Raw genomic sequence first — 17,095 nt, forward strand, 5'->3', positions numbered from 1 at the left:
TAAGGCCTGTTTCACACGTCAGTGAAGAACAGATGTTTTTCAAGGACGTGTCAAAAATGCATATGTCCCTCCGTGTGCAGTGATTCACGGCACACGAGATTCCTACATGTGCTATCCATGATCAGTGATAGCACATGGAGATAAACTCACCTGTCTCAGCTCCTGCTGTCCGTGGTCCTTAATTCTTCTGTAAGCTTGTTTCCGGCCGCCGCTGTCTCCCAGCTGCAGCTACTTCCGGGTCAGCTGTGGCTGCATACATGAATATGCATGAGAATAATTAGCCGGCCTGGAAGCAGCAAAGAGCAGCAGCCAGAGACAGCGTCGCTGGAGAAGGTGAGTATAAAAAGCTTTTTATTTTTAATGTACGTGTTTTTCTGGTACGTGTTTGACGAATCACACCATAATGTGGTCCGTGGAACATCAGTGATGCCAGAAAATAAACGGACACGTCTCTGTGCGGAAACATGGACAAGCGTGTACGCCGCACGGAGACACTGTCAGTGAAAAATCACTGATGTGTGCGCAGACCCATTGATTTTTATGGGTTTGAGTATGTCCATGATTCTGGTACATATAAAAACTGCCACATACATACCAGATGGTTTCAACTGGCTAACACTGTACCAAAACCTTTTTCTTTTAACTATACGTACCAGAATCACTGACTTGTGAAAGAGGCCTAAAGAAGCCTGGAAGATGGCACAGCTGAGTAACCAGCACTTCGCAGAACCAACCTGGACTCCAGTATAGTGACCAAGCTGCTAGTTCATTAACAAGGACGGCACCGCAGAGCATCGCCAAGGGCAAGATGCTCTGCACAAGGAATGGAGACACTGTCAGATCTGTAAGGGACGCTGAACATCTCCAGGTCTGTGAGATGCTCTGCACAGAGAATCGTGACACCAGTATTATGAATGACACATGGTGGGTGGGTGTTCTCTTTCACATTTTGTTTTGGGGCCCAGGAACAATACACTGCAATATTTGAAAATGGAAAAAAAAAAACAAAAAAAAAAAAACAAAAAACAACCACAACTTATATGAATTAACCCAACTGAATCTAGATAATGCGTATGTGGTTCCGTGGCACAACGTTCTGGATATCATGCCAGAAATACAAATGGTCACCTCAGATTTTTGCCACGGATCTGCCAGTTACTTTTACAATTCACTTAGCATCCAAACTATTGTGCACATTTCTTGTCACATGGTTAGGACATCGCACAGGTCCTTTTAGCCACAACCATTAGTAAAACACTTCTATAATGGAATTAGCATAAATAATAGATAAGGGGAGGATTGACAGGCAGGGGGCGGGAATGACTATCAAACCCTACCCCAGCTATTAGCTGCTGTCAATCAAAAAAATCTGTTCATTTACAAGCTTTACTTGCTTACGTTTCAAAACTGATACATCCTAGCTGATAACTAAGGGTATGTATAGAATCAGCCTGATAGCGCCAGTATAGCACTGTATGTATAGAATCAGCCCGATAGTGCCAGTATAGCACTGTATGTATAGAATCAGCCTGATAGTGCCAGTATAGCACTGTATGTATAGAATCAGCCTGATAGTGCCAGTATAGCACTGTATGTATAGAATCAGCCTGATAGTGCCAGTATAGCCCTGTATGTATAGAATCAGCCTGATAGTGCCAGTATAGCACTGTATGTATATAATCAGCCTGATAGTGCCAGTATAGCACTGTATGTATAGAATCAGCCTGATAGTGCCAGTATAGCACTGTATGTATAGAATCAGTCTGATAGTGCCAGTATAGCACTGTATGTATAGAATCAGCCTGATAGTGCCAGTATAGCACTGTATGTATAGAATCAGCCTGATAGTGCCAGTATAGCACTGTATGTATAGAATCAGCCTGATAGTGCCAGTATAGCACTGTATGTATAGAATCAGTCTGATAGTGCCAGTATAGCACTGTATGTATAGAATCAGTCTGATAGTGCCAGTATAGCACTGTATGTATAGAATCAGTCTGATAGTGCCAGTATAGCACTGTATGTATAGAATCAGTCTGATAGTGCCAGTATAGCACTGTATGTATAGAATCAGTCTGATAGTGCCAGTATAGCACTGGCTTTAGGTTATATATGAAAATCCTGGTGATTGGTGTGCTTAAACAGTACATAGACAATAATAATTTAAGCAGGTAATTTAAACCTTTGTAGATATGGCATGTACCCACCACTATAGGACTGGTTCTACTCCATGAGAATAGCAGATCAGATACGGAAATGTGCATCTGAGCCAGTAATAGGATTAAAGGGAACCTGTCACCACTTTTTTGGTGTATAAGCAGCGGCCACCACCACCGGGCTCTTATATACAGCATTCTAACATGCTGTATATAAGAGCCCAGGCCGGGGGTATAACATAAAAAAACACTTTATAATACTCACCTAACAGTGTTGCGGTGGGCCTTATGGGCGTCTCCGTTGTCCGATGCCGGAGCCTCCTCTTTCGACCATCTTCGTCCTCTTTCTGAAGCCTGTGTGCATGACACGGCTACGTCATACACACTCGCCGGTCCTGTGCAGGCGCACTACAATACTTTGATCTGCCCTGCTCAGGACCTGAATGCCGGTGAGTGTGTATATCGTCGGACCCACCATGCACCGCGGCTAGAGAAGAAGAAGGACAAAGATGGCCAAAAGAGGCGGCGCCAGCACCGGAGAACGGAGACACCCATCTGGCCAACCAAGCGACCATTAGGTAAGTATTATAAAGTGTTTTTTATGTTCTCACAGCGGCCTGGGCTCTTATATACAGCATGTTAGAATGCTGTATATAAGAGCCCGGTGGTGGTGGCCGCAGCTTATATGCCAAAAAAGTGGTGACAGGTTCCCTTTAACACAAAATGTTCATGTTCCAGAATGTGATGACATGATTATTTTTGAATAAATGTTGATTTTTTTTTCTTTGTTCAAGAATAAATCTCAATTATTAGGCTGTGTGCACACGTTGCGTTCTATTCCGCAGCATGTAAGTCACTGCATGTGCGTCTCAGAACGCAGCCGAAAAGCTGCGTTCTGAGACGCATTGTTACTGCAGCATTCCTGCTGAATTCATGCATTCTGGATGCTTGCTCTGCCATAGACAGAGTGGGAAAAGCATCCAGAACGCACATTTTTGACAGTGCGGTCCCATTCAGCTCTGCTGCATCCCCATAGACTTGCAGCAGAGTCGAGTGGGACCACACTGTCAAAAAGAGCATGGCTGGCTGCGGGACAGTGCCGCGCGATCAGAATGAACTCGGAGGAACTTCACTCGACTTCATTGTCATCGCGCGGCTCTGTGTGTGTGCCGTGGCTTGATTTGCGATCACAGGTGAAGGACTCACCGGTGACCACAAATCTCCTGATTGACTGAAGTGAGCCACGCTATCAGCGGTGCCATCACTAAGGTTACCTGCGGCCTGCTTGAGTCCTCCACCTGAGATCTGTGGCCGCGGGTAATCTGAGTGACGTCTCTGCTGACAGTGCGACTCACTTCAGTTTCTGCGTGGAGCTGACAGCAGCGGCGGTGTTCTACAGCCGCTCCTGTCAGCTTCATGTAGCAGAGCTGGATGCGTCGTGGGACCTCGCGAGGATTACGCCAGACCTGGAGGGGTGTTTGGGGATTTTAATAAAGTGGTGAAAGAGGGTGTTTTTTTGTCTTTTATTTCAAATAAAGGATTGTATGTGTTCATTTACAAGTTTATTTATAAGTGACATGTTGCTTTTTAGAACGCAGCGTCTTGGCAGCAGCCGAAACGCTGCGTTCTAAAACGCAACGTGCAGATGGAATTTGCACAATCTTCATAGATTGTGCTGGGGGCGCAGGACGCATGCATTGACGCTGCAGTGCAGAGCGCAGCGTAAAAGCATGATAACGCAACGTGCGCACATAATTCATATCCTAATTCATAGGAAAATATAAGTCCTCCCCTGAAAATAAACCCTAGCACAATAATGTAAGACCCTGTCTTATTTTCGGGGAGCACAGTAGACTTGCAGCAGAGAAAGCAGTGATTTTATGAAAAGTACACAAAGCAGCCCCAATAAGTGACATCGCTGGAGTCCGGATCCCTGCAGCTACATCACGCTGCTCTCAGATTACATACCAAAAATTTTGTAACAGATTTTCTTTTGTATTATCACTGTAAACACAATTATAAGTACTTGGTATACGATTATGCAAGATTCACCAATTATTGGCAGTTTTGCAGAACACAAGGCGATGATACTATGACCTGGATACATAGATATGATGCAATGTTGAGAGATGTTGCTACATTGAAACACTTTCAACACCATAATGGTCTGGACAGCAATGTATCAAAATAAAGAAGTATGCGGAAATTCATTCTCTAATAGAAAAGCTGTCGCTGTTGATGGGAATTCATCTTTGGCATTTTTTTGCCTGCCATTTTTTCAGCTACAGTCTTGTCTTGGCTAATGATATTGATGACATATCATTGGGATAGATCAGCAATATTAGATTGGTGGGGGACAGACAGCCTCCACCCCGAACCATCCGCTGTTATCAGCTCCATTTATCCTTATTCTCTGTCCACTGATAGCAGTGATGTCAGGTGTCAAACCCCCTTCAGTACCATTATAATATTTAATATTTATTCAGCGCTATTAATTCCACAGCGCTTTACATACATTGGCAACACTGTCCCCATTGGGGCTCACAATCTAAGGTCCCTATCTGTATGTCTTTGGAGTGTGGGAGGAAACCCACGCAAACACGGGGGGAACATACAAACTCCTTGCAGATGGTGTCCTTGGTGGGATTTAAGGGTGGAAACACATCTATGCGAGTAAAATCGGTCCGACTGGGCTGAAAAAAACTCGGCTGATTTTAGTTCACGTTAGGTGCGAGTGCAACGCAAGTGCGATGCTATTTCTGAGATTTTACTAGCGTGTGTAATGCGTGTGTAATGCGTGTTTTTTACTATGTCATCTGCCATTCAGCTCTGCTACATGGCCGCTGACAGCAGACACAGACAGCCATGTAGCAGAGCTGAATGGCAGATGACAGCAGACACAGACAGAGCCGCACTGTCAGAATGAACTCGGGTGAACTTCACCCGACTTCATTGTCATGCTGCGGCTCTGTCTGTGCCGCGTCCTGATTAGCGGTCACCAGTGAAGGGCTCACCGGTGACCACTAATCCCCCGAGTGACTGAAGTTAGCAGCCCTCTCTCATACTCACCGATCCCCGGCGCGGCGCTGCACGGCTTTCTCACTGCTCCGGCGGCTTTTACTATTTTGAAAAAGCCGGCCGCTCATTAAAGAATCTCGTATTCCCTGCTTTCCCCGCCCACAGGCGCCTATGATTGGTTGCAGTGAGACACGCCCCCACGCTGAGTGACAGGTGTCTCACTGCACCCAATCACAGCAGCCGGTGGGCGGGTCTATACTGTGCAGTGAAATAAATAAATAAATAATTAAAAAAAATGGCGTGCGGTCCCCCCCAATTTTAATACCAGCCAGATAAAGCCATACGGCTGAAGGCTGGTATTCTCAGGATGGGGAGCCCCACGTTATGGGGAGCCCCCCAGCCTAACAATATCAGCCAACAGCCGCCCAGAATTGCCGCATACATTATATGCGACAGTTCTGGGACTGTACCCGGCTCTTCCCGATTTACCCTGGTGCGTTGGCAAATCGGGGTAATAAGGAGTTATTGGCAGCCCATAGCTGCCAATAAGTCCTAGATTAATCATGTCAGGCGTCTATGAGACACCCTCCATGATTAATCTGTAAGTTACAGTAAATAAACACACACACATGAAAAAATCCTTTATTGGAAATAAAAAACACAAACACATTCCCTCATTACCAATTTATTAACCCCGACAAACCCTCCATGTCCGGCGTACTCCACGGACCTCCAGCGTCGCTTCCAGCATGAAGGTGACAGGAGCTGCAGAAGACACCGCCGCTCCGGTCACCTCCAAGCAGCAACTGAGGTGAGTAGCGCGATCTGCTGAGCTGTCACTGAGGTTACCCGCTGTCACCGCTGGATCCAGTGACAGCGGGTAATGAGGGAATGTGTTTGTGTTTTTTATTTCCAATAAAGGATTTTTTCATGTGTGTGTGTTTATTTACTGTAACTTACAGATTAATCATGGAGGGTGTCTCATAGACGCCTGACATGATTAATCTAGGACTTATTGGCAGCTATGGGCTGCCAATAACTCCTTATTACCCCGATTTGCCAACGCACCAGGGTAAATCGGGAAGAGCCGGGTACAGTCCCAGAACTGTCGCATATAATGTATGCGGCAATTCTGGGCGGCTGTTGGCTGATATTGTTAGGGTGGGGGGCTCCCCATAACGTGGAGCTCCCCATCCTGAGAATACCAGCCTTCAGCCGTATGGCTTTATCTGGCTGGTATTAAAATTGGGGGGGGCCGCACGCCATTTTTTTTAATTATTTATTTATTTATTTCACTGCACAGTATAGACCCGCCCACCGGCTGCTGTGATTGGGTGCAGTGAGACACCTGTCACTCAGCGTGGGGGCGTGTCTCATTTCAACCAATCATAGGCGCCTGTGGGCGGGGAAAGCAGGGAATACGAGATTCTTTAATGAGCGGCCGGCTTTTTCAAAATCGTAAAAGCCGCCGGAGCAGTGAGAAAGCCGTGCAGCGCCGCACCGGGGGATCGGGGAACGGTGAGTATGAGAGAGGGGTGGAAACTGACCGACAGACTGTGAGAGAGGGACAGAGATAGTGACGGACCGACAGAGAGAGAATAGAGACCGAGAGGGAGAGACCGACTGACAGGGAATAGTGATTGACAGACATTGGGAGACATCGCTCGTTTCCAGTGTTTTAGGAAACATGCGAGAAATGTAATTAGAAAATCGGATGTCACTAGGATGGTGTGAGTGCCGTCCCGTGACATCCGATTTTTTACACGCTCCCATAGACTTGCATTGGAGAAACTCGCAGTAGAAACTCGCAAAAAAGCAGCATGCTGCGATTTTTTTCTCGGTCCGATTTGGACTGAGAAAAAAAAAATCGCAGATGAGAGCTGAATCATTCACTAACATGTGTCCGATTCCAATGCGAGTTTTTCTCGCATTGCTCTACTGCGAGAAACTCGCAAGTGAGAAGCAGCCCTAAAGCGAGGACCCCAGCGCTGCAAGACTGCAGTGCTAACCACTGAGCCACCGTGATGCCCATATTAGCCCAGATTGTTTCCATCCAGGGACACTTTGATTCTATTTCATCATGAAGTATGATTTATTTCGTACAACAGATATCAAATTGGTCAGAAGCACCTGACTTTTTTTTTTTTGTAAGGGCGATGTAAAAAAAACCAAAAAAAAAACAAAAAAAAAACATTGCTCTTAAATTCTAAAGGTTCCGTGTCAATGCTCTTCATTGAAAAGAATAGTGACGTGTATGGAGCACACACAGTAAAAGTCGGTAGAAATGATCATAAATCTGGTGTTTATTGCACCAACAACAGAAGAATAGGGAATAGAGCGAGCACAATAACTATACCCCCCAGTGTTGTATTTATACAGTGCCGCATCCATAACTACCGTATTAGGCTAGTTTCACACTTGCGTTGTGCGGCATCCGTAGCATTGCGTTGTGTGACGGATGCACCGGATGCGTTGCATATAGTGGCACAACGGATGCAACGGATCGTACAAAATAACGCAATCCGTTATAGTTTTTTTTCCTTGACTGTACACATCTGGGCATGCGCAGTTGTGTAAAGACGGTTGCGTTAACGGAATCCGCCACCATAGTCGTCCATTATAAAAACAACGGACGCCGACGGAATCCTGCAGGTTGCATTTTTTTGACGCTCTGCCAAGCGCAGAAAAACGCTACTTGCAGCATTCCATCCGCCAGGCGGATGCAACGCAGCGTTGGCCGATGGATACAACGCAAGGCCATCCGTTGCTATCCGTAGCTCATAGAAGTCTAGGAGGAATAAAATGGTTTCCTGCAACGGTTACCGTAATTCCTCAAGGCGGCGGATTGCAACGCATGGCGTTCAACGCAAGTGTGAAAGCAGCCTTAGTAGCCAATGCACTCTGATGAGCGATAGCCACAGTCCGTTACTGTTTAAAAGTGATGAAAAGTGATATAAAAAAAATAAATAAATGAACTTATCAGAGCTGTAAAGTGGATCTGTCATCAGATTTCACCCTACAAACTGCTCACGTTATTACAAAGAGCTCTTGGACCTGATCGGGCTGGTGTACTGTCTTTGAAAATCAGAATGTCTGTATTATCCTGATATTGAGATTAGCTTTTTATGAGTCCAGCTATAGAATGAAATAATTTGTGTGCTATTGTTTTCAGTCTGTGACCACTCAGCTTGTCTGACAGCTGTAGCTTGTACTCAGCAGTGTGAGCGCTAATCAGCAGCAGGACACTGTGGAGCGGTCATAGTAAGTGAATAGATATTTAGCAGCAGCAGAAAGGAGGAAAACTAAGGAGCTGTCAATCAGACTGGCTTGGCAGAAAGTCAGCAGAAGGGAGGAGGTACAGTGAGGAGCTGTCAATGATCAGACTGGCTTGGCAGACAGCAGCAGCAGGGACGAGGCACACTGACAAGTTGCCAATCAGGCGCTGGCTGGGCAGAGATTTAGCAGCAGCAGGGGGGAGGTACACTGAGGAACTTCCAATAAACAGGCTGGCTGGGCAGAGATTCAGTAGCAGCCTGAAGAAGGTACACTGAGGAACTGGCAATCTAGCTGGGCAGAGACTCAGCAGTAGCATGGTGGAGGTACACTGAGGTTCTGTCAATAAACGGGTTTGCTGGGCAGAAATGAAGCAGTAGCAGGGAACAGGTACACTGATTAGCTACCAATAATCTGATTGGCTGGGCAGAGATTCAGCTGCAGCAGGGAGGAGGGACACTGAGAAGCTGCCAATAAACAGACTGGGCAGAGATTTAGCAGCAGCAGGGAGGAGGTACACAGAGGAACTTCCAATAAACAGACTGGCTGGGCAGAGGTTATAAGCAGTAGTAGGGAGGAGGTACACTGATGAGCTACAATAATCAGACTGGCTGGGCAGAGATTCAGCTGCAGCAGGGAGGAGGGACACTGATGAGCTACAATAATCAGACTGGCTGGGCAGAGATTCAGCTGCAGCAGGGAGGAGGGACACTGAGGAGCTGTCACTCAAGCAAGGTTGGCAAATATTCAGTTTACACTTCAAAAAGGATTATAAAGCCATTCTTTTCATGCTTTCATGCTTTTCAAAGTAAGTACAGTAGCCTCATAACGTCATTAAGAGATCTAGTTAATAATGGTTGCAGCTTCTATTGTAAAATCTAATGACAGATCCACTGTAATACTTGGACCCGGACTACCCCTGCTGTTTCTATAACTGGCTGCATTTATAAAATGCCTCTAAAGGGGGTAAAACTGATCCATATTTTACAACCAGAACTAAGTATTATGGACTTATGTACGTGGAAAGCCCCTGTACACAGATCACACACCGCTGCGCACAGAGGTCGGACGGTCTGGTATCACTGTACGGAGTCCTATAGAGATTGTAGGAGGAGTGACGCACATGGGGAATTTTTTTTAGGAGGGTCCATTTCCACGGAATACAAGCGGGTTCTGCTCCCAGCATCAAGCGGGTTCTGCGCCCAGCACCAAGCGGGTTCTGCTCCTTAGAGGCAGAGAGTCAATAGCTGCAGAGTTAAAATAGCAGCATCCTGGGGTCCAACAGGCTCCAATGGTCATGGGGGCTCCCTTCTAATATTTCCAGTGATGCCAACTAGTATACAATGGGGGCCGCTAACAATACGCTTGTGCCTGAGCCACGCTCCCCCCTGAACGTCTGGCTGGGGTCCACGACGCTGAGTGACACAGGAATAAGCCATCTACAGTGATGGACTGTCGCCTGTATACGCCATGCATTATTACTGTATTATACCTTATGTACACACCATGATAACGCTATAGATTACAGCATGGAGACGTGACAAGCTGCAGAGCCCGCAGCAAGGAAACACTACAGATAATCTCATTACATAGTGTGAACATAGTTACATATTTAAATGTCCACTTGGGTAATCCCAACCTGCAATAAACTTTACAATCCTGCTTTATCCCTCCACCATGCTTTACACTGCAGCTTTGTTATGTTGAACTGTGGACTCTATTATTTATTTTTTCATTTATATAGCGCCATTAGTTCCACTGCGCTTTACAGATTTCATCATCACTGTCCCCATTGGAGTTCACAATCTAATATTCCCTATCAGTCTGTCTTTGTAGTGTGGGTGGAAACAGGAGACCCAGAGGAAACCCACGCAAACACGGGGAGAACATACAGACTCCCTGCAGATGTTCTCCTTGGTGGGATTTGAACCCAGGACTCCAGAACTGCAAAGTAATAGTACTAACCACCGAGCCCCCTCACAGGGACAACCAACCGAGCCCACCGCACAGGGACAACCAACAGAGCCCACCGCACAGGGACAACCAACAGAGCCCACCGGACAACCAAGCGAGCCCACCGCACAGGTGCAAACCACAGCGCCACCGCACAGGGACAAACCACAGAGCCACCACACAGGGACAAACCACAGAGCCACCACACAGGGACAAACCACAGAGCCACCACACAGGGACAAACCACAGAGCCACCGCACAGGGACAACCAACAGAGCCACCGCACAGGGACAACCACAGAGCCCACCGCACAGGGACAAACCACAGAGCCCACCGCACAGGGACAAACCACAGAGCCACCGCACAGGGATAAACCACAGAGCCACCGCACAGGGACAAACCACAGAGCCCACCGCACAGGGACAAACCACAGAGCCACCGCACAGGGACAAACCACAGAGCCACCACACAGGGACAAACCACAGAGCCACCGCACAGGGACAAACCACAGAGCCACCGCACAGGGACAACCAACAGAGCCCACCGCACAGGGACAACCAACAGAGCCCACCGCACAGGGACAACCAACAGAGCCCACCGCACAGGGACAACCAACAGAGCCCACCGCACAGGGACAAACCACAGAGCCACCACACAGGGACAAACCACAGAGCCACCGCACAGGGACAAACCACAGAGCCACCACACAGGGACAAACCACAGAGCCACCGCACAGGGACAAACCACAGAGCCACCACACAGGGACAAACCACAGAGCCACCACACAGGGACAAACCACAGAGCCACCGCACAGGGACAAACCACAGAGCCACCACACAGGGACAAACCACAGAGCCACCGCACAGGGACAAACCACAGAGCCACCACACAGGGACAAACCACAGAGCCACCGCACAGGGACAAACCACAGAGCCACCACACAGGGACAAACCACAGAGCCACCGCACAGGGACAAACCACAGAGCCACCACACAGGGACAAACCACAGAGCCACCGCACAGGGACAAACCACAGAGCCACCACACAGGGACAAACCACAGAGCCACCGCACAGGGACAAACCACAGAGCCACCACACAGGTGCAAACCACAGAGCCACCACACAGGGACAAACCACAGAGCCACCGCACAGGTACAAACCACAGAGCCACCGCACAGGGACAAACCACAGAGCCACCGCACAGGGACAAACCACAGAGCCACCGCACAGGGACAAACCACAGAGCCACCGCACAGGGACAAACCACAGAGCCACCGCACAGGGACAAACCACAGAGCCACCGCACAGGTGCAAACCACAGAGCCACCACACAGGGACAAACCACAGAGCCACCGCACAGGTACAAACCACAGAGCCACCGCACAGGGACAAACCACAGAGCCACCGCACAGGGACAAACCACAGAGCCACCGCACAGGGACAAACCACAGAGCCACCGCACAGGGACAAACCACAGAGCCACCGCACAGGGACAAACCACAGAGCCACCGCACAGGTACAAACCACAGAGCCACCGCACAGGGACAAACCACAGAGCCACCGCACAGGTACAAACCACAGAGCCACCGCACAGGGACAAACCACAGAGCCACCGCACAGGGACAAACCACAGAGCCACCGCACAGGGACAAACCACAGAGCCACCACACAGGGACAAACCACAGAGCCACCACACAGGGACAAACCACAGAGCCACCACACAGGGACAAACCACAGAGCCACCACACAGGGACAAACCACAGAGTCCACCGCACAGGGACAAACCACAGAGCCACCACACAGGGACAAACCACAGAGCCACCGCACAGGTACAAACCACAGAGCCACCGCACAGGGACAAACCACAGAGCCACCGCACAGGGACAAACCACAGAGCCACCGCACAGGGACAAACCACAGAGCCACCACACAGGGACAAACCACAGAGCCACCGCACAGGTGCAAACCACAGAGCCACCACACAGGTGCAAACCACAGAGTCCACCGCACAGGGACAAACCACAGAGCCACCGCACAGGGACAAACCACAGAGCCACCGCACAGGGACAAACCACAGAGTCCACCGCACAGGGACAAACCACAGAGCCACCGCACAGGGACAAACCACAGAGCCACCGCACAGGGACAAACCACAGAGCCACCGCACAGGGACAAACCACAGAGCCCACCGCACAGGGACAAACCACAGAGCCACCGCACAGGGACAAACCACAGAGCCACCGCACAGGGACAAACCACAGAGCCACCGCACAGGGACAAACCACAGAGCCACCGCACAGGGACAAACCACAGAGCCACCGCACAGGGACAAACCACAGAGCCACCGCACAGGGACAAACCAAAGAGCCACCGCACAGGGACAAACCACAGAGCCACCGCACAGGGACAAACCACAGAGCCACCACACAGGGACAAACCACAGAGTCCACCGCACAGGGACAAACCACAGAGCCACCACACAGGGACAAACCACAGAGCCACCACACAGGGACAAACCACAGAGCCACCGCACAGGGACAAACCACAGAGCCACCACACAGGGACAAACCACAGAGCCACCACACAGGGACAAACCACAGAGCCACCGCACAGGGACAAACCACAGAGCCACCGCACAGGGACAAACCAAAGAGCCACCGCACAGGGACAAACCACAGAGCCACCACACAGGGACAAACCACAGAGCCACCGCACAGGTGCAAACCACAGAGCCACCGCACAGGTGCAAACCACAGAGCCACCGCACAGGGACAAACCACAGAGCCACCGCACAGGGACAAACCAAAGAGCCACCGCACAGGGACAAACCACAGAGCCACCGCACAGGGACAAACCACAGAGCCACCGCACAGGGACAAACCACAGAGCCACCGCACAGGTGCAAACCACAGAGCCACCGCACAGGTGCAAACCACAGAGCCACCGCACAGGGACAAACCACGGACCCACTGTACTGTGCTAACCACGGACCCACTGTACTGTGCTAACCACGGACCCACTGTACTGTGCTAACCACGGACCCACTGTACTGTGCTAACCACGGACCCACTGTGCTGTGCTAACCATTGAGCCCCCGTGCTACTCCGATGCTGCAGAGATAAAGCCACCTCGACTTGTAAAAGGGCATGAAACTTGATCCAGCCCAGACTTGATTAGAGCAGCGCTTTCAAACTGTTATGCAAAGAGCTTGCAGGTGCTGCACTCCTAGTCAGCGGCCACAGGATGGCTGATAACTTGTTCAGTGGTGGGTGTCCAACCTCTGGAAATCGCACTTCTAATTAACGGGGGATGTTTTTTCAGGTTACAAATCAGAACAGCCGGTCAGACGCCCACATGCCAATTCATTCTCCATGGCACTACTGAAAGAAGAAGAGGGCAGCCCCATAGAGAATGGATGGACATGTCCACTGCTATTCAATTCTGTACGGATACAACTGTCACATTCTACAGACCCCGGAGGATGGAGCCCAACAGACCAATAAGATATCACCCATCACTGAACAACCAGTTAAAGGGCTATTCCCCAGACCCTGAGTAATCACCTCTTACTTTACGGTTTGTTGGGGGGTCCATCGCCGGGACCCCCAGTGACCCCAAGAATGGAGCCAGAGAACCAGGAGAAGTTACTTTCCTGTGAACAGCCCTTTAATATGGTTCTTGCAGCCACCCGGCATTCTCCAGCTGTGGCCGCACTACAACTCCAAGCATGCCAGGAGGATAATGGGAGATGTGCCGCTGTATACTATGGCCTATAGATGCAAATAGAAAACTCTTCCCCAATACCCTGGAGAAATATCTTGTAACCACAGGACACGCGCAACAAAGGACCTTTCAGAGAAATGCAGATACAGCAGAGCTGAGCTGTCATCAGAGCCCGCACATGACACATGTAGCAGAGCTGATCGGGGCATTCTGCTGTGTCTGGAATACCTGCTTAGAACCACCCACATCTCTGCAACATCGACAAACTCCACTCTGCTACATATTAAGCTCTTCTGGTCGGTGGTTCTATTTGGGGACATGTTTAGGAGCAGCATGTGTCACCGGTGACAGGAATATGTGTGTGCTGACTATTAGGAAACACCATGGACGACTCCATTGCTCTAGTGTATGTCATGTCAACAAACCCCTGGGAAAAACAATCACACCTCACAACTGATGACAAACACCGGACACGCAGCTGACATGACACACACAAAAGGAAAATGCTGCTTAGAAAGCAAATAAGGCTCAGAGCACACAGTGCAATCTGCTACCCCTGCACAGATGTAGCAGAGCCGATCACGCGTGTAGCAGAGCCGATCACACATGTAGCAGAGCCGATCACACATGTAATGGAGTAAATGACACATGTAGCAGAGTCGATCATGGGTAGCTGAGCTGATCACACATGTAGCAGAGCCGATCACGCGTGTAGCAGAACAGAGTACGCGTGTAGCAGAGCCGATCACACGTGTAACGGAGTAAATGACATGTGTAGCAGAGCCGATCATGGGTAGCTGAGCCGATCACGTGTGTAGCAGAGCCGATCACACGTGTAGCAGAGCCGATCATGCGTGTAGCAGAGCCGATCATGCGTGTAGCAGAGCCGATCACGCGTGTGGCAAAGCTGATCACATGTTTAGCACAGTAGATCACAAATGTAGCATAGCCGATCACATGTGTAGCAGAGGTGATCACACATGTAATGGAGTAAATGACACATGTAGCAGAGTCGAACACGGGTAGCTGAGCTGATCTCACGTGTAGCAGAACCGAGTACGCATGTAGCAGAGCCGATCACACGTGTAACGGAGTAAATGACGTGTGTAGCAGAGCCAATCATGGGTAGCTGAGGCAATCAAGCGTGTAGCAGAGCCGATCACGCGTGTAGCAGAGCCGATCATGGGTAGCTGAGCAGATCATGCATGTAGCAGAGCCGATCACGCGTGCAGCACAGCCGATCACACATGTAGCAGAGCCGATCACGCGTGTAGCAGAACCGAGTACGCATGTAGCAGAGCCGATCACACGTGTAACGGAGTAAATGACGTGTGTAGCAGAGCCAATCATGGGTAGCTGAGGCAATCAAGCGTGTAGCAGAGCCGATCACGCGTGTAGCAGAGCCGATCATGGGTAGCTGAGCAGATCATGCATGTAGCAGAGCCGATCACGCGTGCAGCACAGCCGATCACACATGTAGCAGAGCCGATCACGCGTGTAGCAGAACAGAGTACGCGTGTAGCAGAGCCGATCACACGTGTAACGGAGTAAATGACATGTGTAGCAGAGCCGATCATGGGTAGCTGAGCCGATCACGTGTGTAGCAGAGCCGATCACACGTGTAGCAGAGCCGATCATGCGTGTAGCAGAGCCGATCATGCGTGTAGCAGAGCCGATCACGAGTGTGGCAAAGCTGATCACATGTTTAGCACAGTAGATCACAAATGTAGCATAGCCGATCACATGTGTAGCAGAGGTGATCACACATGTAATGGAGTAAATGACACATGTAGCAGAGTCGAACACGGGTAGCTGAGCTGATCTCGCGTGTAGCAGAACCGAGTACGCATGTAGCAGAGCCGATCACACGTGTAACGGAGTAAATGACGTGTGTAGCAGAGCCAATCATGGGTAGCTGAGGCAATCAAGCGTGTAGCAGAGCCGATCACGCGTGTAGCAGAGCCGATCATGGGTAGCTGAGCAGATCATGCATGTAGCAGAGCCGATCACGCGTGCAGCACAGCCGATCACACATGTAGCAGAGCCGATCACGCGTGTAGCAGAACAGAGTACGCGTGTAGCAGAGCCGATCACACGTGTAACGGAGTAAATGACATGTGTAGCAGAGCCGATCATGGGTAGCTGAGCCGATCACGTGTGTAGCAGAGCCGATCACACGTGTAGCAGAGCCGATCATGCGTGTAGCAGAGCCGATCATGCGTGTAGCAGAGCCGATCACGAGTGTGGCAAAGCTGATCACATGTTTAGCACAGTAGATCACAAATGTAGCAGAGCCGATCACATGTGTAGCAGAGCTGATCACACATGTAATGGAGTAAATGACACATGTAGCAGAGTCGAACACGGGTAGCTGAGCTGATCTCGCGTGTAGCAGAACCGAGTACGCATGTAGCAGAGCCGATCACACGTGTAACGGAGTAAATGACGTGTGTAGCAGAGCCAATCATGGGTAGCTGAGGCAATCAAGCGTGTAGCAGAGCCGATCACGCGTGTAGCAGAGCCGATCATGGGTAGCTGAGCAGATCATGCATGTAGCAGAGCCGATCACGCGTGCAGCACAGCCGATCACACATGTAGCAGAGCTGATTTTATACACGTCATCATAATAGCCTCACCATGCTGATACTGCAATACTCAAACCAGCTCTAGAGAGTAAACTAACAAACTCAGCTCTGCTACATAATATAAATGTATTCCAGAGAAGCTAGAAGGGATTCCCCTTACCCTGCAGGGGCTCCTCCTGAGGGCTGTGCCCTTCACTGTGGGACATGGCGCTGTGTCCCGCTCCTCACACGCACGGCTCCGCTGCCGCAGCTGCTTCTGGCTTTGTCGCTGGCTGCTTGTTATTGTTATTGCTCTGAGCTCGGGATGACGTATCACACGGGGCCGGCAGCTGATTGGCTGAAAGCAGCCCCGCCCCCTGGTGTAGGCCGGCTCCCCATACAGATAGC

The 17,095-nt window shown here is 49.8% G+C and overlaps 1 protein-coding gene across 2 annotated transcripts in view; it reads right to left on the reverse strand.

Annotated features, from left to right (window-relative positions):
* Positions 1-17,001, reverse strand: part of BNIP3 (BCL2 interacting protein 3) — a 67,340-nt gene extending 50,339 nt beyond the window's left edge. Inside the window, exon 1 of one of the 2 annotated variants that reach the window (XM_075348475.1) lies at positions 16,869-17,000. In XM_075348475.1, coding sequence (XP_075204590.1) covers positions 16,869-16,914 — 46 coding nt within the window. In that variant the 5' untranslated portion in view covers positions 16,915-17,000. Of the gene's footprint in view, positions 1-16,868 lie in introns of both variants that reach the window. The other variant, XM_075348476.1, reaches the window with a different exon arrangement.
* Positions 17,002-17,095: the final 94 nt, after the last annotated feature.

Source organism: Anomaloglossus baeobatrachus, chromosome 5 (assembly GCF_048569485.1).
Source record: "Anomaloglossus baeobatrachus isolate aAnoBae1 chromosome 5, aAnoBae1.hap1, whole genome shotgun sequence".
Lineage (NCBI taxonomy): Eukaryota > Metazoa > Chordata > Amphibia > Anura > Aromobatidae > Anomaloglossus > Anomaloglossus baeobatrachus.